This window comes from Pelodiscus sinensis, chromosome 5, assembly GCF_052426305.1.
Source record: "Pelodiscus sinensis isolate ZL-2025 chromosome 5, ASM5242630v1, whole genome shotgun sequence".
Taxonomy (NCBI): Eukaryota; Metazoa; Chordata; order Testudines; family Trionychidae; genus Pelodiscus; species Pelodiscus sinensis.
This window is the reverse complement of record NC_143056.1, coordinates 82,454,217-82,481,288: the sequence shown is the minus strand read 5'-3', so window position 1 is coordinate 82,481,288 and position 27,072 is coordinate 82,454,217. Positions and strand designations below refer to the sequence as shown.

General features: G+C 45.4%; 2 protein-coding genes across 4 annotated transcripts in view; both read right to left on the bottom strand.

The window, feature by feature from the left end:
• CRY2 (cryptochrome circadian regulator 2) overlaps positions 1 to 15,193 on the bottom strand; it is a 40,547-nt gene extending 25,354 nt beyond the window's left edge. The window contains exons 1-2 of one of the 2 annotated variants that reach the window (XM_075927584.2): positions 14,939 to 15,193; positions 4,875 to 4,983 (exon numbers count right to left, since the gene is read on the bottom strand). In XM_075927584.2, coding sequence (XP_075783699.2) covers positions 4,875 to 4,983; positions 14,939 to 15,123 — 294 coding nt within the window. In that variant the 5' untranslated portion in view covers positions 15,124 to 15,193. The remainder of the gene's footprint in view (positions 1 to 4,874; positions 4,984 to 14,938) is intronic. The other variant, XM_075927583.2, reaches the window with a different exon arrangement.
• A 4,925-nt stretch (positions 15,194 to 20,118) lies between these two features.
• Positions 20,119 to 23,020, bottom strand: SLC35C1 (solute carrier family 35 member C1). 2 transcript variants are annotated; one of them, XM_075927557.2, is made up of 3 exons: positions 22,873 to 23,020; positions 22,014 to 22,555; positions 20,119 to 20,952 (listed from the first exon to the last, which is right to left on the bottom strand). In XM_075927557.2, the coding sequence occupies exons 2-3, from the start codon at positions 22,522 to 22,524 to the stop codon at positions 20,393 to 20,395; spliced, it is 1,071 nt and encodes a 356-aa protein (XP_075783672.1). In that variant the 5' UTR covers positions 22,525 to 22,555; positions 22,873 to 23,020; the 3' UTR covers positions 20,119 to 20,392. The 2 variants fall into 2 exon arrangements, with proteins under 2 accessions (XP_075783672.1, XP_006124561.2); XM_006124499.5 differs by lacking the exon at positions 22,873 to 23,020 and having other exon boundaries at positions 22,014 to 22,823.
• Positions 23,021 to 27,072: the final 4,052 nt, after the last annotated feature.

Genomic DNA, 27,072 nt, shown 5'->3' with positions numbered 1-27,072 from the left:
TGGAGTGCAGGATCAGGTCCAGGATATAACCGTTACAGGACCACTTGGGACTAGTGACCATAATATAATAACATTCAACATTCCTGTGGTGGGAAGAACACCTCAGCAGTCCAGCACCCTGGCATTTAATTTCAAAAAGGGGAATTACGCAAAAATGAGGAGGTTAAACAAACAGAAATTAAAAGGCACAGTGACTAGAGCCAAATCCCTGAAAGCTGCATGGAAACTTTTTAAAGACACCATAATAGAGGCCCAACTTAAATGTATACCCCAAATTAAAAAACATAGCAAGAGACCTAAAAAAGAGTCACCGTGGCTTAACCACCATGTAAAAGAAGCAGTGAGGGACAAAAAGGGATCTTTTAAGAAGTGGAAGTCCAATCCTAGTGAGATAAATATAAAGGAACATAAACACTGTCAAATCAAGTGTAAACATGTAATAAGAAAAGCAAAAACGATTGAGGAACAGCTAGCCAAAAACTCAAAAAGAAATAACAAAATGTTTTTAAAGTACATTAGAAGCAGGAAGCCTGCTAAAAAGCCTGTGGGTCCCCTAGATGATCGAGCTATAAAAGGAGCAATCAAGGACAATAAAGCCACTGCGGAGAAACTAAATGATTTCTTTGCTTCAGTCTTCACGGCTGAGGACGTTGGGAGATTCCCAAATCTGCACTGTCCTTTGTGGGTGATGAATCTGAGGAACTGTCCCGTACTGAAGTGTCATTAGAGGAGGTTTTGGAACAAATAGAAAAACTTAATGTTAACAAATCTCCGGGACCGGATGGCATTCATCCAAGGGTTCTAAAAGAACTTAAATGGGAAATTGCTGAGCTATTATCTGTGGTTTGTAACCTATCCTTTAAATCGGCTTCCGTACCTAATGACTGGAAGGTAGCCAACGTGACACCAATATTTAAAAAGGGCTCTAGAGGCGATCCTGGCAATTACAGACCGGTAAGTCTAACTTCAGTACCGGGCAAATTAGTCGAATAAATAGTAAAGAATAAAATTGTGAAGTATGTAGAAGAACATAATTTGTTGGACAAAAGTCAACATGGTTTCTGTAAAGGGAAATCATGGCTTACTAATCTATTAGAGTTCTTTGAAGGGGTTAAACATGCGGAACAAGGGGGATCCAGTAGATATAGTATACTTTGATTTTCAGAAAGCCTTTGACAAGGTCCCTCACCAAAGGCTCTTGTGTAAATTACATGGCCATGGGATAAGAGGGAAGGTCCTTTTTTGGGTTGAGAACTGGTTAAAAGACAGGAAACAAAGAGTAGGGATAAATGGTAAATTTTCAGATTGGAGAGGGGTAACTAGTGGTGTACCCCAAGGGTCAGTCCTGGGACCAATCCTTTTCAACTTATTCATAAATGATCTGGAGAAAGGGATAAGCAGTGAGGTAGTAAAGATTGCAGATGATAACAAACTGTTTAGGATAGTCAAGAAAGAAGCAGTCTGTGAGGGACTCCAAGAAGATCTCACCAAACTGAATGATTGGGCAACAAAATGGCAAATGAAATTTAATGTGGATAAGTGTAAAGTAATGCACATCGGGAAAAATAACCCCAACTATATGTACAGTATGATGGGGGCTAATTTGGCTATGACAAATCAGGAAAGAGATCTTGGAGTTATCGTGGACAGTTCTCTGAAAACTTCCACACAGAGTGCAGCGGTGGTCAAAAAGGCAAATAGGATGCTAGGAATTATTAAGAAATGGATAGAAAATAAGATACAGAATATCTTACTGCCCATGTATAAAGCTATGGTACGCCCACATCTTGAATATTGTGTACAAATGTGGTCTCCTCACCTCAAAAAAGATATTTTGGCCTTGGAAAGGGTTCAGAAAAGGGCAACTAAAATGATTAGGGGTTTAGAACGAGTCCCATATGAAGAGAGGCTAAAAACGACTGGGACTTTTCAGTTGAGAAAAGAGGAGACTGAGGAGGGATATGATAGAAGTATATAAAATCATGAGTGGTGTGGAGAGGGTGAATAAAGAAAAGTTATTTATTAGTTCCCATAATAGAAGAACTAGAGGACACCAAATGAAGTTAATGGGTAGCAGGTTTAAAACTAATAAAAGTAAGGTCTTCTTCATGTAGTCAACCTGTGGAACTCCTTGCCAGAGGAGGCTGTGAAGGCTAGGACTATAACAGAGTTTAAAGAGAAGCTAGATAATTTCATGGAGGTTAGGTCCATAAAAGGCTATTAGCCAGGGGATAAAATGGTGTCCTTGGCCTCTGTTTCAGAGACTGGAGAGGGATGGCAGGGGACAAATCGCTTGATCATTGTCTTCGGTCCACCCTCTCTGGGGCACCTGGTGCTGGCCACTGTCGGTAGACAGGATACTGGGCTAGATGGACCTTTGGTCTGACCCAGTACTGCCGTTCTTATCTTAATGATTTTTTTAAAATCCTGTGTTACTAATTAATGCAATACAATATGCCATGTATTAAGGCCAGATTTTTGCTATATGGCATACTTCTGGCTCTTATGCATCAGAAGTAGCAAGTATCAGCCGTGATGCTAGTTTTATAGGATGAAACCTTATTTGAAAGTTCTTTGAAACATGCATCTGTCTACAAACCCTGAAGCCATCTGTTCATTTGTTCTGGGGCTTCTACTCTTTAAATTGGTGAAACAGAGAAGGTAAAAGCTCTCCTGGTTTGAAACTTTCATCTATTTTTACAACATGGATCCTAAACATTCCCCAGAGAAACACTATAAGCCTGAGTGAATGTCTTTTACTCTCCTTTCCAGTGTCAGTAAATATTGTATTAGTCATGCTCTCCTTGTAAATACTATTTCTAGTTGACTCAGATTTGTTTAGTATTTTAAAGCTGGTCTATGTGTGGATAATATGCATTTTGATTTACTAGCTTGAATTGTTAGTAATACATGTACTCCAAAGATAGTGTTATTTAATATGAAATCAAGTAAAAAAATAAAATCATCATAAGCAGTGCTCCTTGTTAACTATCCCTTGTTTTAAAAGATTTTTTTCTACACATATGGACTGCTTAAAATATATATTTGTGTGTATGTATAAGTTTTGTTTGTACTGGTATTGCTCATCCATACACTACCTCAGTATGGATGTTGCACATTAGAAATTTCAACCCGCCCAAAAGAAAAAAAAAAGTCAACCTGCCCAAAGAGAGAAAATATTAGAGGAAACACTGGCTGATTCCTCTTTGGGCAAGTCAATTACAACTACTGTTCTTTAAGATTAGAAAATAAAACAGCTCGCTAAATTCCATTAAACAAGTTAGTATGTTTCCTTTCTTTTTAACAGTCCTGGGATTATATTTAGTCCTTGCCTTATTTTAGCTAAGGACATGCACCACAAATAGACAGTATTTATTTGCAGCTTATTAGATAAAAATAACCTGCATTCTGGAAAGACTAAAAGCAAAGCAGAGGATATTTTTGTCATGTGCTAAAACACAGTTCAAGAAAGAATAGCAACATACCTTCTGACCCTGGTAATCTGATCCCCCTAGTCCCTCCCCTCTTGTCAAGTGGGGAACTATGACAGCTTACTGTGCACTGACAAACCATTCAGACTCACAAGAACTGCATATTTTCCCCCATCCTCATCAGAAGCTTCCTCTATGGCAGGCTTTGAGAAGCAGGTAGATAAAAATAATTTTATTTAAATTAGATTCTTACTGAAAATTAAATACACTTGTCTGTCAACTTAAACCTGTTTAAACTATGAGATTACAACAGCCTATGTTAAGGCCTAAATTTACTATAATCTATTGAAACTGTTTAAAATTGCTGCATCAAAAGGTCCTCAAATGTTAATGAATTGTATATTAAATCATGAAGAACCTCTAATTTTTTAGGTTGACAAACTGTAAAGATATGTCACAATATCATTTATTACATAATCTACACTATTTTTGGTCTTTACAATGGGTTACTATTTACACTTTTCCAAACATCAGTAGATTTGGTTTATGTTTTGCAGAAATGCTTTTACCTTAATGCCCCCCTTTGGTCTCAATATAGCTATCAGGTACAGAGAAACTATTTTCTCATTTATACTAGTTCAGTCAAAGCTGGGATATGGATTCAGAGAAAACAAGCATTTCTACTCTCAACCTTCTCCAGTCAATGAAGATAAAATATGAGAAGGGTGATCTAATACTCCACATTTCAATGGGAGGCAGGCACCTAACCCACTTAAACACAGTTATAAATTCCACTAGCTACCTTTCTGCAATTGTAGATGCCTAAAAAACAAAGGCTAACTCATGGATGCGAGAGTAGGTCACTATTTCCTTTCTTTAATAAATCAGTTTTAAATAACATGTTTTGATAAATTGAAAAGAAAAAAAATCCAGCATATGAAATTATATTGTATAAAAACTGTTTTAAATTAGCATTTTTGTACATTTTCAATTTCCATTCAAATAGAGGTAGACACAAATCCCAAATAAAATAACTAGTAAATAAATAATCCATTTACCACTTCTCCCACAATTAAAAAAGCAAAACAATTTGAACAAACATATATTAAGCTATAGTTTTGGTTAAATATATATAGTTATCTTTCTGGTTAGCAAAAAATTACAAATTTAATGTAAAGGCTACATTTGATTACAAGATACGTTAACAGTTATATCAACTAATAAGAATGAACCTCTTGAAGAAAAGAGCTAACAAAAGTAGCACAAGATTAGAATCAATTGATTTAAATCGTCATGCATGCTGATTTAAATCAAAGATGGCTGGAGAGCAACCTGAGGACCATAGGTGACTAGGGAACAATGACATAAGGAATAAAAACAGGGATCCCAAAATATGATCTAATGTCTTCCTGATCAAGCTAAAATACAGGGTTAGCCTCTTACTTTGAAAAGTCTTGGGAAGACATCTGTTGGCTGCCCCCGGACCACAAACAAGCAGGAGCCGAGTTTTCTTAAACTATTGTCCAAGTCTTCCAGGGACTGGAGCAGGAACCTGTGGTGGGGAAACAAACAGTCAGCAGCAGTAGTCTGAGTATAGCTCAAGGATTAGGGTTAAGGTCATACAGGTAGGCATACCTACGATTCAATCTAACTCTGAGCTAAATGTTAAACCAGCAAACATGACTCAACCTAACAGCCGACATACACAGAACAGAGAGATTGCTGTGCCAGCCATTTCCCTACCAACCACATCTAATACTCCAGACAAATGGAGATGTGCTACAGTTTTCCATGGCCTTCTTGCTCTTGTAATCCTGTCTACTTATGTTATTGTCAGGGCTTTTAGTGTCCATCTGGCAATTAGAGCATCCTTAAAATTGAGACACCCCAGACTTCGTAATATTTACGTGGAGAACTTCAGGCAATATAGCATCAGGCAGAATATATTGTACTGATTACCTCAGGGATAACATTTCTGGCTACAGGCCATGCCACAGTACAAAATGGCACATACATTTCCATCTCATCAGTAACAGAGGCCAAATGTACAAACAAATTTCAGAGACGCAGTTCAGTCCCCAGGCCAGCTGCAACTGTTCTAAACATCTGTATTCCACTGTGACCTTGACAATTAGGTCATTTGTCCACACTATATCTCCTTTCATACCTGTTATACAGGCTAAACCTCTTTAGTCCAGCACTCTCTAGTCTGGCAACATCTGGGTCTAGCATTATTTTAATTAGCTGGATGTCCACTTGTCTTGGGTGTGGTCATGTTTCCTGCGGCCCCATAAAACTTTATAGCGTTTTAAAAATTTTGTAAGCTGCTTCAAATATTTTAAATAGAGAGGCAGGGGTAAAAATATTTTCAATAAATAAATAAAGTCACCAGTCCTGGCTCTAAGTGTCCTGTGCTATTCGTTAGCTCTAACCTGTACTAACTAACTTCATCCTTGATTCAGCCCAAAAAGCTGCTGCCAAAAACTGTCTCTCTCAAAGCATGTTTACACCTTATAGTTAAGTGTGCATGAAACATAACTAAAACTTTGTTTAACAGGCTGGTTTTAAATATAAAATGTGAGTGGATATACTTCTTTCTTGTGCATAGTTAAAAAGCAGTTTTATTTAACCAGTCTAACAATTTTTAAATGCTGCTGTTGTGCATTTTACTAAATTTTCAGCTTAATACAAATCAATTAAGTAATTAAGAAATGCTCATTCACAATTTTCTGAAAAAAGTCCCAAACCCTAAAATCTGAATACATGTTTGTAAGCGATATGACTATTTAAATAAGCATAAAAAGACCGTATCCTCCTGAAATGAGTAGTCCTGTGGCACTTTAGTAACTAACAAATATATATATATAGTAGCATGAGCTTTCATGGGCAAAAGCTACTTCTTCAGATGAGATGATTTTCATTAGTAACCTCTGGGTTAGCAAACATTAATATAAAAGTTTGAGTAAAGACTAGGGATGTAATAGTGTAATCGATGAACCGATTAGCAAAAGCTTATAGGTTAATGCAGTGGTCCCCAACCTTTTGAGGTTGTCGGGCTCCAGGGGGCGTGGCCGTTTGCGGGCCGGCGCTCCCCGCCGAGGGCCGCGCGCCCGGGGCCGGCACTCCCCCCCCCCCCCGCCGAGGGCCGCGCGCCCGGCACTCCTCCCCCCCCCCCCGCGGCGCGCCCGGCCCCCCCCCCGCCAAGCGCGCTCCCCCCGCCAAGCGCGCTCCCCCCCGCAAGTGCCCGTGCGCCATGTGCCTGGGGCCAGGCCAGCCCCGAGCACCTGGCGGGCGTATTGAAATGCCCCTGCGGGCACCATGGCACCCGCGGGCACCGTGTTGGGGACCACGGGGTTAATGCTATAGGCTACATGCATTTCCCTCCCCCAACCCTTACCAATAATTTTTTTAGCAGGCTGGCCAGCAGCCCAGCTCAGGTCCAGCTCGCACCAGGTCCAGAACCTATTCTGCTGCAGCTCTGCATTCAATGTGTAATAGGAGGCAGGCAGGCAGCCTAGCTCAGTTCCAGCTCGTGTTGGGTCTGAGAGCTCAGACCCACCTTAGACAGGGGCTGCTGCCACCCCACACTGCTGCCTCTTTGCAGCAGCATTGGGCAACAGGCAGCCAGTCCACAAGGGGAGCTGGTTTTTAAATGGGCTCCCCTCATGGACCAATTCCTACCTGACACCCTGCACTTCTGCCTCAGCTACATCTTTAACATGATCTTCTTTTGTACACTCAATGGATTTTTGTGTTGCTTCCAGCATTAATATTCTTTTCATTTTTTCCACTGGCAGCTTCACAATGCCGTGAAACTTGAAGGAATTCCAAAGTTTATTTGCCAAACATCTACCTCACCTCATTCAAATTATCACTAAAAGCTCACTTCTGCAGCATCAGGAACACAAAGCACTAGTGCATGTGATCATTTAAGGCGGCTTCATTGCTCTAGGCCTGACAGTGGCTGCATGGCTAACAATTATCTCATATAAACTAGGAGCTTCCCTACACCTTCTCTGACGTACTAGGGACTGTTAAATACTCACTTGTCTATCAGGTACATCATAACTACAAGCTATTTGGGGTAGGGACTATTTACGTATTTCCTGCAAAGCAGGAAGACAGCGTTTAAAGGAAAGGGCACTGGATTTAAGAATGGGAGTTCCAGGGTTCCACACCCAGCTCTGCTGTTTACTCATTGTGATACCTTGAACAACTCAGTTCCTCTCTTTCTTGGCTTCCCATCTGTAAAATGGAAATAGTATTTACTGAATCTACCTCACTAAGGTATTGAGGGGATTAATAATAAATGCAGGAGTTAAATTCACAACAGATGTACAGGCGCAACATGTAATTTTCAACACGACCAGTTTCACAGAATTAAGTAAAACATACTTTAACACTTCTGACTTATGATGCAGCTCTCTGATCCAACTCCCAATATGTCACCAGTGAAGACGAGTGGCAGAAAAGCAACAGAAGCCATCCTCGCTATAAGTCTAAGATACGTTCCAAAAAAACCTTGGATTTATAGCGCAACAACTTAAAGCAGGAATTTTTTCCCCCGTGCTGACTTCCATTTGTGCAAATTGGAGGTTTTTTTGTGCAACTTAAGAGTGGGGAATGGGAGGACTTATAACACATCAGTTCCTACAAGCGTCAACAACTTCAGTGCAGAATAGATGTATACCGGGGTGACTTCTAGCGGGGATGCCCTGTATACAAACCCCTTATACACAGAGGCAATCTGAGTCTCAATTAACATAATATACTCACAGAGAAACTTTCATTCTTAACAAAAAGGTGTAATAATCTCATACATTTAGAATTATGACTATCATGATGTAACTGTAGGGAGAACATGGAATTCCTAATAAATTACTAAGTAATTCAAACTGTATTCTCATAATAGGTTATCTAGGACTGCGATGCCCAAAGGTGGACCATGATGCAGCACTATGGGTACGTCTAGACTACACGCCTCTGGCAACAGAGGCATGTAGATTAGACTACCCAGCATAGGAAAATGAAGCGGCGATTTAAATACAGGCAGTCCCCGGGTTACCTACAAGATAGGGACTGTAGGTTTGTTCTTAAGTTGAATTTGTATGTAAGTCGGAACTGGCATCCAGATTCAGCCGCTGCTGAAACTGACCGCCAGTTCTGACTTACATACAGATTCAACTTAAGAACCCCAAGCGTCCCCAAGTCAGCTGCTGCTGAAACTGATCAGCGGCTGATTTCAGGAAGCCTGGGGCAGAGCAACTCTGCCTCAGGCTTCCTGTAGTGAGCGCTGGTCAGTTTCAGCAGCGGCTGACTTGGGGACGCCTGGGGCAGAGCAGCTGGGGTGCTGCTGGGTTGCTCCAGTAGCACCGCTCCTCGGCACTACTGGACCAACCCAGCAGCACCCCAGCTGCTCTGCCCCAGGCGTCCTGATTCAGCCACTGCTGAAACTGACCAGCAGCGGCTGAATCCGGACGCCTGGGGCAGAGCAGCTGGGGTGCTGCCGGGTTGGTCCAGTAGTGCCCAGAGCGGCGCTGCAGGACCAATCGGCAGCGCCCCAGCTGCTCTGCCCCAGGGTCCACAACAAAAGCCTGGTCTGCTGGGGGGGGGGGGGGGGGGCACACTAGCTGCGCCCCCTCCCCCCCCAGCAGACCAGAGACACGGGAAGCAGAGCGGCAGCGGGGTGCCGCGCCTCTGAGGCTTTGCCAGAGCAAAGCCTCAGAAGCGCGGGAACCCGCCGCTGCTGCGGCTTCAGTCCCGGTGCCCCTGGTCTGCTGGAGACGGTCTCCAGCAGACCAGGGGCACCGGGAGCAGCTTATGAACGGGGCTCTCTCACCCCGGAGCTCGCAGGCAGCAATCCGCCACCTCGACCTCCGGGGCGAGAAAGCCCCATTCGTAAGTGCGGATCCGACATAAGTCGGATCCCCGTAAGTCGGATCCGCGTAAGTCGGGGACTGCCTGTAATCGCCTCTTCATTTAAATTTACATGACTGCCGCTCTGAGCCGATCAGCTGTTTGTCGGCTCAGCGCGGTAGTCTGGACGCGCAGGGGTCGACATCAAAGGCATTTGTCGACCTCCCAGGTATGCCTCCTGGGATGAGGCATACCTGGAAGGTTGACAAATGCCTTTGATGTCGACCCCCGCGCGTCCAGACTACCGCGCTGAGCCGACAAACAGCTGATCGGCTCAGCGCGGCAGCCATGTAAATGTAAATGAAGAGGCGATTATTTAAATCGCCGCTTCATTTTCCTATGTTGGGCAGTCTAATCTACATGCCTCTGTTGCCAGAGGCATGTAGTCTAGACTTACCCTAAGTGGTCTGCCAGAACAACTGCATTCTTTAACTCCATGTGACTTGTGCAATCTAAGTAAAAACCTACACAAATGTAATGTTTTCAGCTGCATATGTTGGACCAAGTATAGAAAAAAATACTTTAAAAAGCTGCTACAAAGCAAGTTTAATTTTCATGAGTTCAGTAGTGCATTTAAATGCAAGGTAACCCAGAAGTATACAAGCACTCAGTCATTTAAACTTAAAATTAGTATTGCAAGCAGTATTGTAATCTCACATGAATGACTATTTTTCAAAAATGAGAAGGGTGCACTAGTGGAGAAGAAAATTAAAATTCTGAACCATCTACAACTCCACAAAATGAATTGGTCAAAAAAAAAAAAAATTATGACACACAAAATCCTTGCATTCTCCTTTACAGGATGGGATGAATATCTGTTACCTTTGTGTTTTAACTTGTTTTGTATTTTATTTACAATACTTGATTATTTTCTAACTTAACAGAGAATAGGATTGTTCCTTGTTTAAATAAAAAAATCAGAGTTTACAGTTAAATTGAAAATATAGTATTCACAGTTGGATAACTAATTTGGTTTCAAAGATCCTGAAGCATTTCTTTGAATGCATATCATTACAATCATTTACACTAAAATAAAAAGTAAACATGTACATTTTGTTATAGTTTACATATACACAATAAGTAAAACAAATAAGTTTCCTCAAGAAAAAATAGTACGTCACAGGGCCTACTGCAGCTGTCCTAGTGGGATTCAGGGAAATAAGTTTGGGAACCCCGGTCCAGTGGACCAGATATCTTCGAACGATACACATTAATGGGATAGGCAGTCTTCCAGCCTCCATTTAAGTTGGAAGTGAAAAAATGGTTGTTTGATGACCCATAATAAAAGGACTACAAGCAGCCTATTCATTTTGCAGTGAACAATTGCTCATATCACAAAGAATAGCATAGGCAGAGACTCTCTGTTTCGGTAACATCGGTGGTCCAGCAGAGCCATGGATGTGCCAGGACCAGAGAATCCCAGTGAAGGGCTAGCACTAGGGCAGCGGGAGCCCCAAGTGCAGCAGCAGGGCTGCGGAAGCCCCTTTTGTGGCAGCAAGAGCCCGGTGTGTAGAGGTGGCAGGGATGCCAGGTAGGGCTGTGGGAGGCTGATAGGTCAGTGGTCGGGCCAGGGCTGGAAAGAGCTGGGGGAAGGGGTACCAGAAATGACCTGGCAGGGCTGCGGGAGCCCCATGTGCGGCAGCAGGAGTCTGCTGTCAGGTCCCAAGGGTGCCAGACCAGAGAGGTTCAATCTGTACCTAGCTCACTGGAGCCCTGATTTGGCCCGGTAGGCATTTTCACAATAGAAAAAGAAGCAACATAGTTGCTCCTGATTCATTATGCCAGCAGAAAAATAAAGAATTGAACTGGTCAGAGATTAACTAACCCCTCTCACACAGAGCTGTGGTCCCATCCAGACCAGGAGTGAGAATCACTGGTCACAGTGTAATCTATACTTCAGTTACCCAGGCTGCACCTCTCTGTGGAAGGATTGCACTCCTGAAAATTAAACTTAAGCCAGAACAAAATTAACAAAAATTTTGAATACAGGCAGTCCCCGACTTACGCGGATCCGACTTATGTCGGATCCGCAGATACGAACGGGGCTGCCACAGAGTAAACGGACTGCGGGACCAGGGAGACTGGGAGCAAAGCCGTGGAGGACCCAGGCGGCGGGACCGCGGTGCGTCTCGGTCCGCCGCCCGTGTCTTCCTGGTCTGCTGGGGTGGGGGGGGGCGCAGCTAGTACGCCGCCCCCCCCCCCCCCCAGTAGACTAGGCTTTTCTCCGGACGCCTGTGGCAGAGCAGCTGGGGTGCTGCCGGTTGGTCCCGCAGCGCCGCTCTGGGCGCTACTGGTCCAACCCAGCAGCACCCCAGCTGCTCTGGTCCTGATTCAGTCGCTGCTGGTCAGTTTCAGCAGCGGCTGAATCAGGACGCCTGGGGCAGAGCAGATGGGGTGCTGCTGGGTTGGTCCAGTAGTGCCGAGGAGCAGCGCTACTGGAGCAACCCACCAGCACCCCAGCTGCTCTGCCCCAGGCGTCCCCAAGTCAGCCGCTGCTGAAACTGACCAGCGCTCACTACAGGAAGCCCGAGGCAGAGTTGCTCTGCCCCGGGCTTCCTGGAATCAGCCGCTGATCAGTTTCAGCAGCAGCTGACTTGGGGACGCTTGGGGTTCTTAAGTTGATTCTGTATGTAAGTCAGAACTGGCGGTCAGTTTCAGCAGCGGCTGACTCTGGACGCCAGTTCCGACTTACATACAGATTCAACTTAAGAACAAACCTACAGTCCCTATCTTGTATGTAATCCGGGGACTGCCTGTACCTGAATTTCTGTATTTCTAGTAGTTTAGAATACTTTTAGAACTTCTGAGTTATACTATGTAGTACTATTAAAAACCATGAGAAGCCATTATTTATCAATAATCCTGCCACACAAAGACTGAGTGGTGTTGCAGTAACTGATGAGTTAGCCCTAAAAAATTCCCCAAATCTCATTCAGAAATTTTTTACATTGCAAAGAGCATGCAGATGATTTTTAACCAAGTTACTATTCCCTCATTAAAATCCTGCAACTAGATGCAAATGCTGAAGCGGTGCAAATAAGGAGATCAGGTTGTGCCTGCTCTTGCTTGCCCTGGTGTAGAACTCTTGCTTGCATGCACAGCAGCAACATTAAGGTGAATCCTCACTTGGCTGTTCAAATATGCAGGCAGCCAAGACTCTAACATCAGTATTATATAATGTTAGGAGAATACATCTTGGATGCCTATTAGGTTAAAAATCCTGCTCCCTGTACAGGAGTTATACACCCAGCATATTCCTTCAGATATCTGAAGAAACCCCCCAGATTTGTCCACCCCTAATCACTATACTCCCATAAGCAACCAAAGTACATTTCCCTAAGAATTAGGGCCAGAAAAAAAAGCGTTTGTGTATGAGTGCACCCACACATACAAGGGCTGAAAGCTAGAGACAGGGTGTTGCTTATTGCTGCCATACAACTCTGAGACTTGATGGATAAGTACAGAGTAAACGGGGAAAAAAAAAAGTTTTCCAAAGTAAAACATGAACCAACCAGAACTGCCTTACATAACCTGGCATTGTGTATGTTATGAGATTTTTCTAAAGCCCACAGCTCCTCACATGGTTAGAAATGAGACTCCAAAAGCCGCAACTGTTATGGTGATATGAACAAGATAAGTTCTGCATCAAATTGGTTTTGAGCAAATACAGAACTGAAAGTCCAGGCTCAGGGTAGTATACAGAATTTTTACTGTGCAGAGAAATTTAAGAGTAACAAGATCAGCTAGACCTACAAAATTAACAAATGTTTTAGTACTTGGGAAGAAATTCTCTCCGCCACCCTCCATCCCCCCTTAAACAACATACCGGTACATTTGAATTATATGATAAAATGTTATTCTCAATGGAAGAGTGAACTAATTTGGGGCTGGTACTTGTACCATCATTTTTCTCCAGATCATAGAATACTGGAACACACATTGTTTTCAGGACCAGGATCTGTTCTTTTCCAGTTGCTTTTTAACATAGTGAAGTGATGTTTGAGGGCATCAGGATTCTCACGGATTAAGCATTAGAACAATCCTGCACTAGCCCCTGATGATTAACTAGCTGGGACATAATAGGGCTTCCTCATCTCTACCATGTAGGATTCTATATGCTGTCAAGGCCAACTACAAATGTGAAACATTTCCAGGACAGTGGAACAGGAATGGACTACTAACTAAAAGAGAAGCAGTTACTGGCATTACATAGCAACACACCAGATGTCATCAAGATTACGCCCATCTCTGGGCTTCTTGGCATATCCCAGTCTTTTCCAGTTCTTTCAGGCTATAAACAGTCTTTAGATATTGGTCTGTAGTTTGCTTAGTAAGAAGCACGGGACATGCCCTTCAATGATGTAAAAAAGAAGGCATTTTATATACTGTTTAAATTGTCCTCATTTTTAGAGAGGCTAAAATTTAGTTAGTAGCCAATAACTTAAGTTTCCTTTTAAAGTGTTCCATTTCAAAACTCCACACACAAACTCACACCTGCCCAAGGCAAAGAAAAGTATTTTTCCATCTCTATTTAGACATATCATGAGTCACAGCAGACAAAAGGTCCCTCTACTATTGCAAGGACAATCATGGTTATTCTACAACCACTAGGAAGAACATATGGAGATGCAAGACATGGGGTGATGCACTTATATGCTGCTTTCTCTCACCTCTTTACCAACACTTTTGGCAGACCACAAAAATTCACTTCTTCACTGGTTCAGTGAGTGTTTGGGAAGAAACTGCCGGTACCAAAGCAGTTAGTAGAACGATGAAAAAGGCAAGCACAGCTTAGTCTTTACAGCAATGAAGGTCAGCCAAAAAAAAAATATATATATAGTAAGCCCATGTGTTAAATAACACATTGCACAACCAGTCCCAGCACACTGATACACCCCGAAGCAGACATGGTGAATAGTAACAGAGAGGTAGCCGTGTTTGCTTTTTTGTTTTACCAAGATCAGGATGTCATGTAGCACTTTAAAGACTAGCCACTTAATAAACTATCTTGTTAGTCTTTAAAGTGCTACATGACTGCTTTTTTTGTTTTGCTGACATGCTGTAACGTTAAGGGGAAGCTTGTGCTGTTTTCACTGGTTCTGATCTCAGACTGACCCAAACACCAGTGTATGGGAGGCTGAGATGTGTCTCGTCACTAGTGTCGGGCACCTGGATAGACTGGTGGCCTGCAATCCAGATGCATCGATCCCAGACTGGAATAAGGCAGCGACCAAATGAACACGCAGCCAGGCCTCTCTTACCTAACGCCCTTATGCTGCACGCCGAAGGGAGAGCCCTGCAGCCCAGCAAGGGCAGCCACAGGGACTCAACACAGCCGGGCGAAGGGAGGGCAGAAGAGAGCTCTGGGCTCCCTGCTGCCGGGCTAGGAGGCACCGGCCCTTCCCCAGCTCAGCCGCACAGGCACGGGCAGGAGACGGGCCGCAAGGGGAGGGCTCCTGGGACACGAGTCGCATCGCTAATGCGCCGGACTCCCCTCCCCAGAGGCCGCTGCCCCGGGAACCTCCGCCGCCTCGCGTCACTGCCGAGCCCAGGGCGAGGGGCAGCCTGCGAGCCGGCAGCGCCCCGCTTACCGCCAGCGGTTGATGCCCACGGTGGAGGAGGCGGCGAACCAGGGGTCCAGGATGTAGATGCAGCGGACGGAGCTGGCGTCCCGCAGCGCGGCCTGCAGCGCTGGGTTGTCGTGGAGCCGGAGCCCCCGCCGGAACCAGTGGACCGAGCGGCCTAGGTCGGCCGGAGTCGAGCCTGCAGCCGCCATCTCCGCCGCCACTTCTGCCACCACAACAGCCCCACCCGCGCGCCAGCCCCAACCGCCTCCTGCGCGCGCCGTGGCCCCGCCCACCGCGTCCGATTGGCCTCCGCGCCCGTCATTGGCTGGGGACGCCATTGGCTAGCGCCTTTGTCGCATGTTCACGCCGCGTGCGCGTGCCTGCGAGGCGAGGATTGCGCCGCTGGGTCAGGCCGAAGGCCGGGGAGGGGGGGGGGTCAGGCCGAAGGCGAGGCGTAGGAAAGGGAATCGTGAAGCCTCCACGATTTAAAAGGGCTTTGCTAGCAGCAGCAGCAGCACGACCTGCCCTAGCACGGGACCGGTGTCCGTTATGGCGATGGGGCCCCCATGCGGCCGCGTTGCACCGGCATTAACTAGGAGCAGTGATACCGCACAGCGCCCAGTGATTCCCTAGCCCGGCTGCACCAGTCCCCATCTGCGCCCCTCAGTTTACACTGCACGCTCCTGAGAAAGCCCTTCTTCATGGCCCCATTCTGCCTTGGCCCCCTCTCCCTCAATCATCAGATTTACACAAAGCTACACGCTGGGGATTATTTAGCTGCCTTCAGGGTTGAATTTTTCAGGCCAAGTTCAGGGACGGAATTTTTTTAGGTAAAGTTTCAACCCTGTTCATGTGACATCAGGGTCACAGGCTTTAACAAGACCAACTTTCACAAGTCTTGGATGGTGTCAAGTATCAGAGGAGTAGCCGTGTTAGTCTGAATCTGCAAAAGCAGCGAGGAGTCCTGTGGCACCTTGCAGACTAACAGAAGTGTTGGAGCATAAGCTTTCATGGGCCACAAAAGCTTATGCTCCAACACTTCTGTTAGTCTATAATGTGCCACAGGACTCCTCGCCGCTTTCACAAGTCTGATCTTAAAATCACAAGAATTGGCAACACCACATTAAACTTAAAACTTAGGCTACGTCTACAGTGGCAAGATTTTGCGCAAATACTCTTTAATGCAAGAGTTTTTGCATTAGAGTATTTGCGCAAGAGAGTGTCTACACTGGCATATGCTTTTGTGCAAGAGATGTGCTTTTGCGCAAAAGCATCCATGCCAGTGTAGACGCTCTCTTGCGCAAGAAAGCTCCGACGGCCATTTTAACCATCGGGCTTTCTTGCGCAAGAAATTCATGTTGCCTGAAGAACACTTGCGCAAGAGGGCTTATTCCTGAGCGGGAGTGTCATAGTTCTTGTGCAAGAAGCACTGATTTCTTACATTAGAACGTCAGTGTTCTTGCGCAAGACCTCGCGGCCAGTGGTGACAGGCAGCAAGTTCTTGCCACTGTAGACACAGCCTAAGTGTTCTATCTAATTTGCCTCTCCTCCTCCTCGTTCCCTAAGCACTGCTGCCTAAGCGTTGTTGCCTCCACAACTTGTGGGAAATCCAGGCAAGGCACACACCTGACTAGAAACAAGAGTTAAGCAGCCTGAGAAATTCTTCTCCTAGCTGAGTGATTTTCAATCTTCTTTTATTTGCAGACCCTAGACATTTTCAAAGGCAGATGCAGACATGAGGCATAGTCTGTAGACCTTCTCTGGGGCCTGCAAACCACAGGTTGAAATCCACTGTCCCAGGTTATTTTTGAATCCCAGGGACATTGGTCTGGTGAGAGTTCTGTGCATGCATCATCCACTGGCATGCAGGCTGTTCTCTTCTTTAAAAACATAAGAACAGCAATACTGGGTTAGACCAATGGTCCATCTAGCCCAGTATCCTGTCTGCAGACAGTGGCCAATACCAGATGCCCCAGAGGGAGGGAACACAACAGGTAATCCTCATGTGATCCCTCCTGTCATCCATATCCAGACTAGGGACACCATTCCTACCCCTCCTGGCTAATAGCATGGATGGACCTAACCTCCATGAATCAATCTAGCTCTTTTTTGAACCCTGTTAAAGTTCTAGCCTTCACCACATCCTCTGGCAAGGAGTTCCAGAGGTTGGCTGTGTGCTGAATGAAGAAACACTTCCTTTTGTTTGTTTTAAACCTGCTGCCTATTAATTTCATTTGGTGACCCCTAGTTCTTATAGTGTGGGAATAAGTAAATAACTTTTCCTAAGTCACTTTTTCCACACCGGTCATGATTTTATAGACCTCTATCATATCCCTCCCCCCCCCCCATCTTCTCTTTTCTAAGTTGAAAAGGCCCAGTCTTTTTAATCTCTCTTCACATGGGACCTGTTCCAAACCCCTTAGTGGAAAGGAGCAGGCATTGAACTATAACATCAAACATGTCAGATGCATAAGCAGGCAAGTGGGGGATACTGATGATGGGGAATGCCTAACACAGCTCTTAAGGAGGTATCTGTTCAGTGACCACACAATCACTATTATCTGAGGCATTCAGGGAGCACCCAGAATCTATATGGTGATCCAGTAAATACTGGTTGCCTGAGACCATAAACTTCCAGGCCAATTTCTTCAGTTCAGCAGAACACAGGAGTGAGTCCTATCCCTCTACACAGCAGTGATATGCATGGGGGGGGGGGGGGGAAGCTACATGTGAGATTTTAAGCACTAATCTCAGCAATTCCAGATTCCGGTGATATGAGACCACATTGTGTAACAGGTGAAACTATGGCTCTCAGAAAGTGATTACAGGCCAATATGTGCCCTGTGGCCCATCTCTTGCCTGTGCCTGTGAGGGCTGGCCTGGGGAAGGTTCAGTGATAATGCAATAATTAAAGGTTGGGACTGGTACCATTCTGAAGCAACTATTAGGAATGTAGGGACTCTGTGTATGCAAGGAGCACTGCAGAAACCACTAGTCATCCTGCACACTTGGTCAACTTTGCAGACCAAAACAGTAGCCAAGATTCCAATCCATACTTTTATTAAACAAGTTTGACAATCACGAATCAGTATTTGCAACCTAAAATTTATCCGAGTAAAAAAAAAAATTAAAAGACCATGGAAAAAAATCCATCCCCCTACCAAAAAGTGACCTTCAATGAGGCAAATGTGATTCAAAACTCCAATGAGGTTTAGGCTCCTGAAAGCAGGAACAATTCACCCAGCAAGCAGAGGAGTGGAGGAAAGAGTGAAAGAGAGAGCGTTTAAAAAAAAAAAATAGGCCTACTGCTTTCATAAGAATGGCATGTACTCTTAACAAGTCCTACTGAGTATCAATGGGATAGATCCTCCCCTACTCACTTCAGGGCTATGTCTACACTCGCGGCTTCTTGCGCAAGTACGGCCGTTCTTGCGCAAGAATCTGCCGAGCATCCACACTGTTCACCTGCTCTTCCACAAGTAAATTTACAGTACGGCGTGGAAAGAGAGGGCTCCTTGTGCAAGAGCTACACTCTTTTTTAACAGGTGTAAGCCCTCATGCGCAGGAGCTCTTGCACCAGAGGGCAGTGTGGATGTTTGGCAGGGATTTCTTGCGCAAGAAAGCCCTATGGCTAAAATGGCCGTCAGAGCTTTCTTGCGCAAGAGAGAGTGTCCACACTGCCATGGGCGCTCTCGCAAAAGCACAGCTTGCACATGGCCGTGTGGACATTTTCTTGCACAAGACTTCTTGCACAGGAACCCTTCCGCAAGATGTTTTTGCGCAAGAAGCCGCTAGTGTAGACAAAGCCTAGTGGTCCCTGGGAGAGAAAGGAACTCAGAGGTTTGATAAAGATAAACAGTATTTGCTAGGCAGGAAGAATTGATGTTTGTGAATCAAAATGAGGAAAAAGTAGTTCATAGCCACAATGGCACTTGAATGAGACACAGTAGGGCACAGAGGTTTCTGTGCTAATCAGACTCCTAAGCGGGAGCTTGGATATGAATTCAGCCCTACTGCATTCACTGCTCCTCTGCAAACTGGGATTTCTTGGTAAAAGTGTAACAACCTCCTAGTAAATTCATAGTGCAGCTGAATTATGGCATTTTTCCATAATTTCACACAGTGGGCACCTCTTCTTGTGAGGATCACTAAGTAAGGCAACCACTAGAGGCAGAGAGCAATGCACCCTGAAACTGGCCTAATTATTGAAAGGCAGCTCTGCCCCAATGCAGATGTGAGAAATGTCTCAAACTCCCCAACTCACTATTATGGAGTACTCACCCCAGAACAGCAAATGGTTCAGAAACCCATAGGAAAAAAGAACCAGCTACTCTTTAATTAAGCGTACCCAGTAAAGGAAGGTCCCATCAATATTTTGTGAAAGGGCCAGCACCATCCTCTTGCTTAATAAAAGGAATATTGCTAGCTTTTGGAAGGGGGGGGTTGTAGTTCTGTCTCACCCTTTTAGTCATTCATTGGACAAGCAAACCCCCGGGGTGTGAAAAAAAGCCCCCAAAGTTAATATAGAACTTTGAAGGGCCCCCACCAAGAAATACTGACCTCTCAGACAGTGAACTTAGAAGTACCAGAACTGTTGGTGAGGGAATTTCCAATTGTATATTGCAATGGGGGAGGAACAGGAACAACATCCATTTTAATTTATAATTATGGCTAAGATTGTCACAGAGGGCATAAAAGTCACAGATTCCATGACTTCTGAAGACTTCCATGACATTTTCTGCCTCAGCCCAGAGTAGCAGAGCCACAGCTATCAGCTACCCTGTCCTCCCTTCCTGCAACAGCACTTGTGCTCTCATCCCCCCCACCCCAAGGCTTCCTTCACACACACACACACACACACACACACACACACACACACACACACACACACCCTTTTTTTTTAGTAAAAAAGTCACAGATGGGTCATGGGTTACCATAATTTTGTGTTTATTGCCCATGACCCGCCTGTGGCTTTTATTAACAATAACTGTGACAAAATCTTAACTTTATTTATAATATGAGGCAGGGGTAGCCTGGAAAGTCTGGCTACTTGCCCCTCCCTACATTTAAGGCTAAATTAATGGCTACTTTAGAAGTAGCCATCAGTCTCCAGACTTGTACATCTTATGCCCTTTTCCCTCTTCATCACCAGCACCTTGGTGTACATATGTTATGTAAATAGCAGCAGCAGTTTAAAAAAGCCCCAGTACTGACAAAAGGTCTCCCAGTACACCCTTGTCCCCATCAACAAAAGCCCCTCCTTATTCAAGAAACTGTGAAATTCAATGGAAATAGCATGTTCCTCCCCTCCCTCACAATTTTAGTAAACAAACTGTATACACAGGGCATCTTGGCATCACTGCCAACACCCCTTCGTATGCAGTGTGTAGTTGAGTGTTTTCCTGCCTGAAGGTTCTTCTTTTCCCACTGAAGCTCCATTTCATAGGCACAGTAGCAGATGTGCAGATTACAGCTGGTCTAGACGCCAGTCTCATTTTTCTCATCTGTTTTTGGAATGGATTCTACCTGTGTCTTCTTCATCTCCAGCCCTTTCACCCATGTATAGGCAAAGGAGCCTCCTAGAACCATCATGTTGCTTGTCCACCACAGGAAGCTTTTGGTTTCCTCATAGTAGCCGACAGCCAGCACTGTCTGAGCACAGGCCTTGGCTGTCCCAGACACATTGTGGGTAAGTGGGCTGGTGAACTTGATCTGGAGTCCTGTCACGTAACCAATTGCAAAACCAAACACGCCACCCAGGGTCATCATGCCCCAGAAAACAGGGTTTCCCAGCTTGTCAAAGTGGTAGAGGGTGCGAAACTCGCCAAGCAGCAACATGAAGGGCAAGAATAGGACACAGGCGTTCAAATTGTTGTAGAAGGTCAGGCGCCAGATGCTGCCATCCACAGCAGGCAGCACTTTCTTGGTGTAGATGGCATTAAGCGAGACACAGAGACTTGCCAGGATCCCAAAGAATATGCCGGCCCATGACAGAGTGCCCTCTGCTCCCTCCTGGTCTATGCCCAGCCAGAATCCACCTGCGACCAGACAAAATTAGTTACAAATCAGGGAATTACAGACACCAGAGACCCCACACACTCCATTAAAAACAATCTATTGACAGTTGCTTTTTAAATGGGTTTGTTACTCTCTCCCAGCTCCACCTTATATGGAGGAAGATGACCTGAATGCAGCATCAAAGTTAAGGTTCTCCTCCATCCCTTCTTTGCAAATATTCTAAACAAAAAGCAAAAACAATCTCAGAAAAGTCAAATCTTGTCTTCACTGGTTTTGTTTTAGGATATGTTATTTTATGAGGTCTCACAAAATGTTTAATTAGTCATTGGAATAAGATAACCATTAAAAACCTCCTAAGAACTGAAAACTCCCCAAGAACAAAAATAGGGATCTGAATGATTAGCTGACTATCTGATAAGCAAATGCTTATCGGATAGTCAACATCCTAGAGGCAGCCGGGGGTCATTTCAAAGCAGCAGCGCCACATGGAGCCGATTTCAGTTGGAGAGTCCCCAGCTGACCCCAGGCTCCATGCAGCACTGACACTTTGAAATGCCGTGAGGAGCACGGGGGTCAGCAGGAGACAGCCCCTGGGGCTTTTGCTACACTTCAAAGGTGGAAGCGCCCTTATTAACTAATCGAATAGTTGAAGCAAATTGCATCGACTATTTGATTACCCAATTAATCAAAATTTTACATCCCTAAACTAAAAATATTATCAGTTGCTCAGTTTTCATTTTGTTGGCTTTAGGGTTATCATTATTTCTCTACTTTTCCAGTCACTGAAGACTCTTCCAGCCTAGAGAGGAATCAAATTTCTAAAGTTAAAAAAGGGGTAGGACACAATTTACAGGAAAAACAAACAAAACACAAAACAAAAACAAAAACCACAATACAAACACTCAAAAACCTCCCAGGCTCTTTTTCTCCACCCTGAATTGGAGTAGGGGATGGAGGACAGATGGAAAGGTATAAACTCAACTATTTTTCCTTTGAAGGTCACCTTGGAAATTCATCCAGTTCTGAGAAGATGATCAAACTGGTCACACGGGTATAACTAGACTCCACAAGGTTTACTCACCTATAATGATCCCACATGCTATCAGGGCATAGAGGGAGGTGGTTTGTTTGAGGAGCAAGTAGGAGAGAATGACATTGAAGACAGTGGTGAGGGAGCGCCCCACGTTGTAGAAGGCCACACCAACGTATTTGAGGCACAGGTTGTTGAAGGTGATCATGCCGATGAAGATCACAGAGAGGGGCAGGATGCTGCGGGACACCTTGAGGTCCATGCGGATGGAAGGAAAGTCCAGGTGGCCTGGTGGGCAGCAGGAGGCCAGCAGGCTGAGGCCCTTGCAGAAGACAACAGTGACAGCACACTGATAGAAGGTGACAAAGAGCGGGGTGTCGAGGTGTAGCGAGGGGCTATCCAGCAGGTACTTGTTGAGGAAGACCATGGTGATGGAGACGAACCAGTAGAGCGAGACAACCAAGGCGATCTGGACAGCCTTCAACATGAAGGGGGTCTCCTTGCTGCCGCTGCCCCCTTCCTCCTGCTGCAGCAGCGGGTCAGAGGAGCCGCTCAGAGCCATCCTGAGGATCCCAGAGCGCTTCAGCTGCGTCCTGTTCATGTCAGAGGGCGGAAGCAGAGAAGCACCGAGCTGGGGTCAGTCACGCAGCGTGGGATCCCGGCCCGGCTCGGACAGCGCAGCCGGGACACCCCATGGAGCGCGAGGGGCCGCAGCCCGGGACCAGTCTGAAGCCGCCGAGCCCACTTCCTCTCCCGCCCCAGCGCTCGGCCCCGCCCACACACGCGCCGCGCCTTGGCAGCAGCTTAAAGGGGACGCGTCCTGCCGGAGCCACGTCCCTATCACAGGCACCCCCCGCCCGGCCCGGACTCCCCGCGGCCCGGAGCCCCCGCGCTCCAGTCCGTCGCTCACCTGCTCCCGCTGCGGGCGGGCTTTCCGGAGCGCTACCGCTTCCTGGTCCTGGTGCACCTGCAGCCCCGCCTGCTGGGGCCCTTTATTCACGCCTCCCGGAGATTAGGTGTCACGCTCCGGTTCGCCTCCATCGTCGGCGCTGCCCGCCTCCTCCCTCGCTGGGGACACGTACAGCAAAGCAACCCCGCCCGGGGCTCCTCGCGTCCCAGGCACCTGCCCCGCCGAGGCCCACAACGGCAAGGAAAGCGGGGCTTTTCCAAGCCAAATGGTTTGCGATCCGCCCTGTCTTGATAAAGCTCGTGTATACAATCCCCCAACTTTGCGCTGATCTTGACGGTGACTTTTAAACCCAAACAAGAAATCTTTTCCCAGACTTTAGGGGCTGTACCCATCATTCGTAGGCACTATTGCAATAGAAAAAGTAATAATGATCAGTTTTCCCTGTAGAGAATGCTAGGACCCACAGAATGGGCTTTGGCCGTTGGAGAAAAAAATATCCCCATCACCTCCCCTTATTATTGCTGTAGGAAGACATTACAGCAAAGGTGTCAGTGTCAACCTCCTTTGAAGAGGGCTGTATTCCATTTCTAGTTAGAGGCAGCTCTTACATACTCCCTCAGTCTACTGGGAAACTCCCATGGGCATCACTAAGAACATAAGATCGGCCATACTGGGTCAGACTACCAACAGTCCATCTAGCCCAGTATCCTGTCTGCTGGCAGTGGCCAATACCAGATGCCCCATAGGGAGGGAACACAACAGGTAATCCTCACATGATCCGTCATGCGTTTTCCTCTCCTTCTGATTTGGTCGCTTTCATTTGGGACACCACAGCACTCGGCACCATGGAGCCAGAGCCGCCCCTGGGCACTCTGGTACGCATGTTGAACGTCTTGCTGCAAGCCTGGCAGCAATTTCTGGAGGCTGCCTGGCACCTTCTGCTGCAGGCCAGCCCCCTGGACCTCCCCCTGCCCCCTCTGGAGGCCCTGGAGAAGCGGCGCCTGGACGCCAATATGCCCGAGAACATAAGAACGGCTGTACTGGGTCAGACCAAAGGTCCATCTAGCCCAGTAGCCTGTCTGCCAAGTGGCCAACACCAGGTGCCCCAGGGAGGGTGGACCGAAAACAATGATCAAGCGATTTGTCTCCTGCCATCCTTCTCCAGCCTCTGACAAACAGAGGCCAGGGACACCATTTTATCCCCTGGCTAATAGCCTTTTATGGACCTAACCTCCATGAAATTATCTAGCTTCTCTTTAAACTCTGTTATAGTCCTAGCCTTCACAGCCTCCTCTGGCAAGGAGTTCCACAGGTTGACTACATGAAGAAGACCTTACTTTTATTAGTTTTAAACCTGCTACCCATTAACTTCATTTGGTGTCTTCTAGTTCTTCTATTATGGGAACTAATAAATAACTTTTCTTTATTCACCCTCTCCACACCACTCATGATTTTATATACTTCTATCATATCCCTCCTCAGTCTCCTCTTTTCTCAACTGAAAAGTCCCAGTCGTTTTAACCTCTCTTCATATGGGACTCGTTCTAAACCCCTAATCATTTTAGTTGCCCTTTTCTGAACCCTTTCCAAGGCCAAAATATCTTTTTTGAGGTGAGGAGACCACATTTGTACATAATATTCAAGATGTGGGCGTACCATAGTTTTATACACGGGCAGTAAGATATTCTGTATCTTATTTTGTATCCCTTTCTTAATAATTCCTAGCATCCTATTTGCCTTTTTGACCACCGTTGCACACTGTGTGGAAGTTTTCAGGGAACTGTCCACAATAACTCCAAGATCTCTTTCCTGATTTGTCATAGCCAAATTAGCCCCCATCATACTGTACGTATAGTTGGGGTTATTTTTCTCAATGTGCATTACTTTACACTTATCCACATTAAATTTCATTTGCCATTTTGTTGCCTAATCATTCACTTTGGTGAGATCTTTTTGGAGTGCCTCACAGTCTGCTTCTGTATTGACTATCCTGAACAGTTTGGTATCATCTGCAAACTTTACCACCTCACTGCTTATCCCTTTCTCCAGATCATTTATGAATAAATTGAACAGGATTGGTCCCAGGACTGACCCTTGGGGGACAACCCCTCTCTATTCTGAAAATTTACCATTTATTCCTACCCTTTGTTTCCTGTCTTTTAACCAGTTCTCAATCCAAGAAAGGACCTTCCCTCTTATCCCATGGCCATGTAATTTACACAAGAGCCGTTGGTGAAGGACCTTGTCAAAGGCTTTCTGAAAATCTAAGTATACTATATCTACTGGATCCCCCTTGTCCGCATGTTTATTAACCCCTTCAAAGAACTCTAGTAAGCCATGATTTCCCTTTACAGAAACCATGTTGACTTTTGTCCAACAAATTATGTTCTTCTACATGCCTCACAATTTTATTCTTTACTATTGTTTCGACTAATTTGCCCGGTACTGATGTTAGACTTACCGGTGTGTAATTGTCAGGATCGCCTCTAGAGCCCTTTTTAAATATTAGTGTCACGTTAGCTACCTTCCAGTCATTAGGTACGGAAGCCGATTTAAAAGATAGGTTACAAACCACAGATAATAGTTCGGCAATTTCTCATTTGAGTTTTTTTAGAACACTTGGATGAATGCCATCCGGTTCCGGAGATTTGTTGACAGTAAGTTTTTCTATTTGTTCTGAAACCTCCTCTAATGACACTTCAATCCCGGATAGTTCCTCAGATTCATCACCCACAAAGGACAGTGCAGATTTGGGAATCTCCCTAACGTCCTCAGCCATGAAGACTGAAGCAAAGAAATCATTTAGTTTCTCTGCAATGGCTTTATCGTCTTTGATTGCTACTTTTATATCTCGATCGTCTAGGGGACCCACAGGTTTTTTAGCAGGCTTCCTGCTTCTAATGTACTTTAAAAACATTTTGTTATTTCTTTTTGAGTTTTTGGCTAGCTGTTCCTCAAAGTCTTTTTTTGCTTTTCTTATTACATTTTTACACTTGATTTGGCAGTGTTTATTTTCCTTTCTATTTATCACACTGGGATTGGACTTCCACTTCTTAAAAGATCCCTTTTTGTCCCTCACTGCTTCTTTTGCATGGTGGTTAAGCCACGGGGACTCCTTTTTAGGTCTCTTGCTATGTTTTTTATTTTGGGGTATACATTTAAGTTGGGCCTCTATTATGGTGTCTTTAAAAAGTTTCCATGCAGCTTGCAGGGATTTGGCTCTAGTCACTGTGCCTTTTAATTTCTGTTTAACTAACCTCCTCATTTTCTTGTAATTCCTCTTTTTGAAATTAAATGCCAGGGTGCTGGACTGCTGAGGTGTTCTTCCCACGACAGGAATGTTGAATGTTGTTATATTATGGTCATTATTCCCAACTGGTCCCGTAATGGTTATCTCCTGCACCTGATCCTGTGCTCTACTCAGGACTAATCGAGAATTGCCTCTCCTCTTGTGGGTTCCTGTATCAGCTGCTCCAAGAAGCAGTCATTTAAGCCATTGAGAAATTGTATCTCTGCTTCTCTTCCTGAGGTGACATGTACCCAGTCAATATGAGGATAATTAAAATCCCCCATTATTATAGAGTTCTTTATTTTGGTAGCCTCTCTAATCTCCCTCAGCATTTCAATGTCAGTATCGCTGTCCTGGTCAGGTGGTCAATAATATATCCCTACTGCTAATTTCTTATTATTGGAGCATGGAATTAGTATCCATAATGATTCTATTGAACATGTTGATTCATTTAATATTTTTATTTCATTTGATTCTACATTATCTTTCACATACAGTCCCACTCTGCCACCCACATGGCCTGCTCTATCCTTCTGATATATTTTATATCCCGGTAGGATTAAGCCAGATCCCTGCTGCATCTGGCGTCTGGACACCAGCAGCGACTGGTGGGACCACATCATCCTGGAGTGCTGGGGAGACCAACAGAGGACCCAGAACTTCAGGATGAAGACGGACACCTTCCTCAAGCTCTGCGGTGACAGGACACACGCATGAAGCCCACCATTCCCCTCCACAAGCGGGTGGCCATCACCTCTGGAAGCTCTCCACGCCAGATAGCTACCGATCTGTCGGCAACCAGTTCAGCGTGGGGAGATCCACCGTCAGAGTGGTACAGGTATGGCACTCACCAACCACTGGACTAGGAGGGGGGGCTGCAAGGAGGACATGGGCTGCCCCAGGGAAAATGG

Coding starts and splice junctions, on each gene's coding strand:
- SLC35C1 (XM_006124499.5), bottom strand. CDS start 22,563: ATGAACAGGACGCAGCTGAAGCGCTCTGGGATCCTCAGGATGGCTCTG. Junction 20,953..22,013: donor AGCATGTGGGATCATTATAG/GTGAGTAAACCT, acceptor GTCTGGTCGCAG/GTGGATTCTGGCTGGGCATA.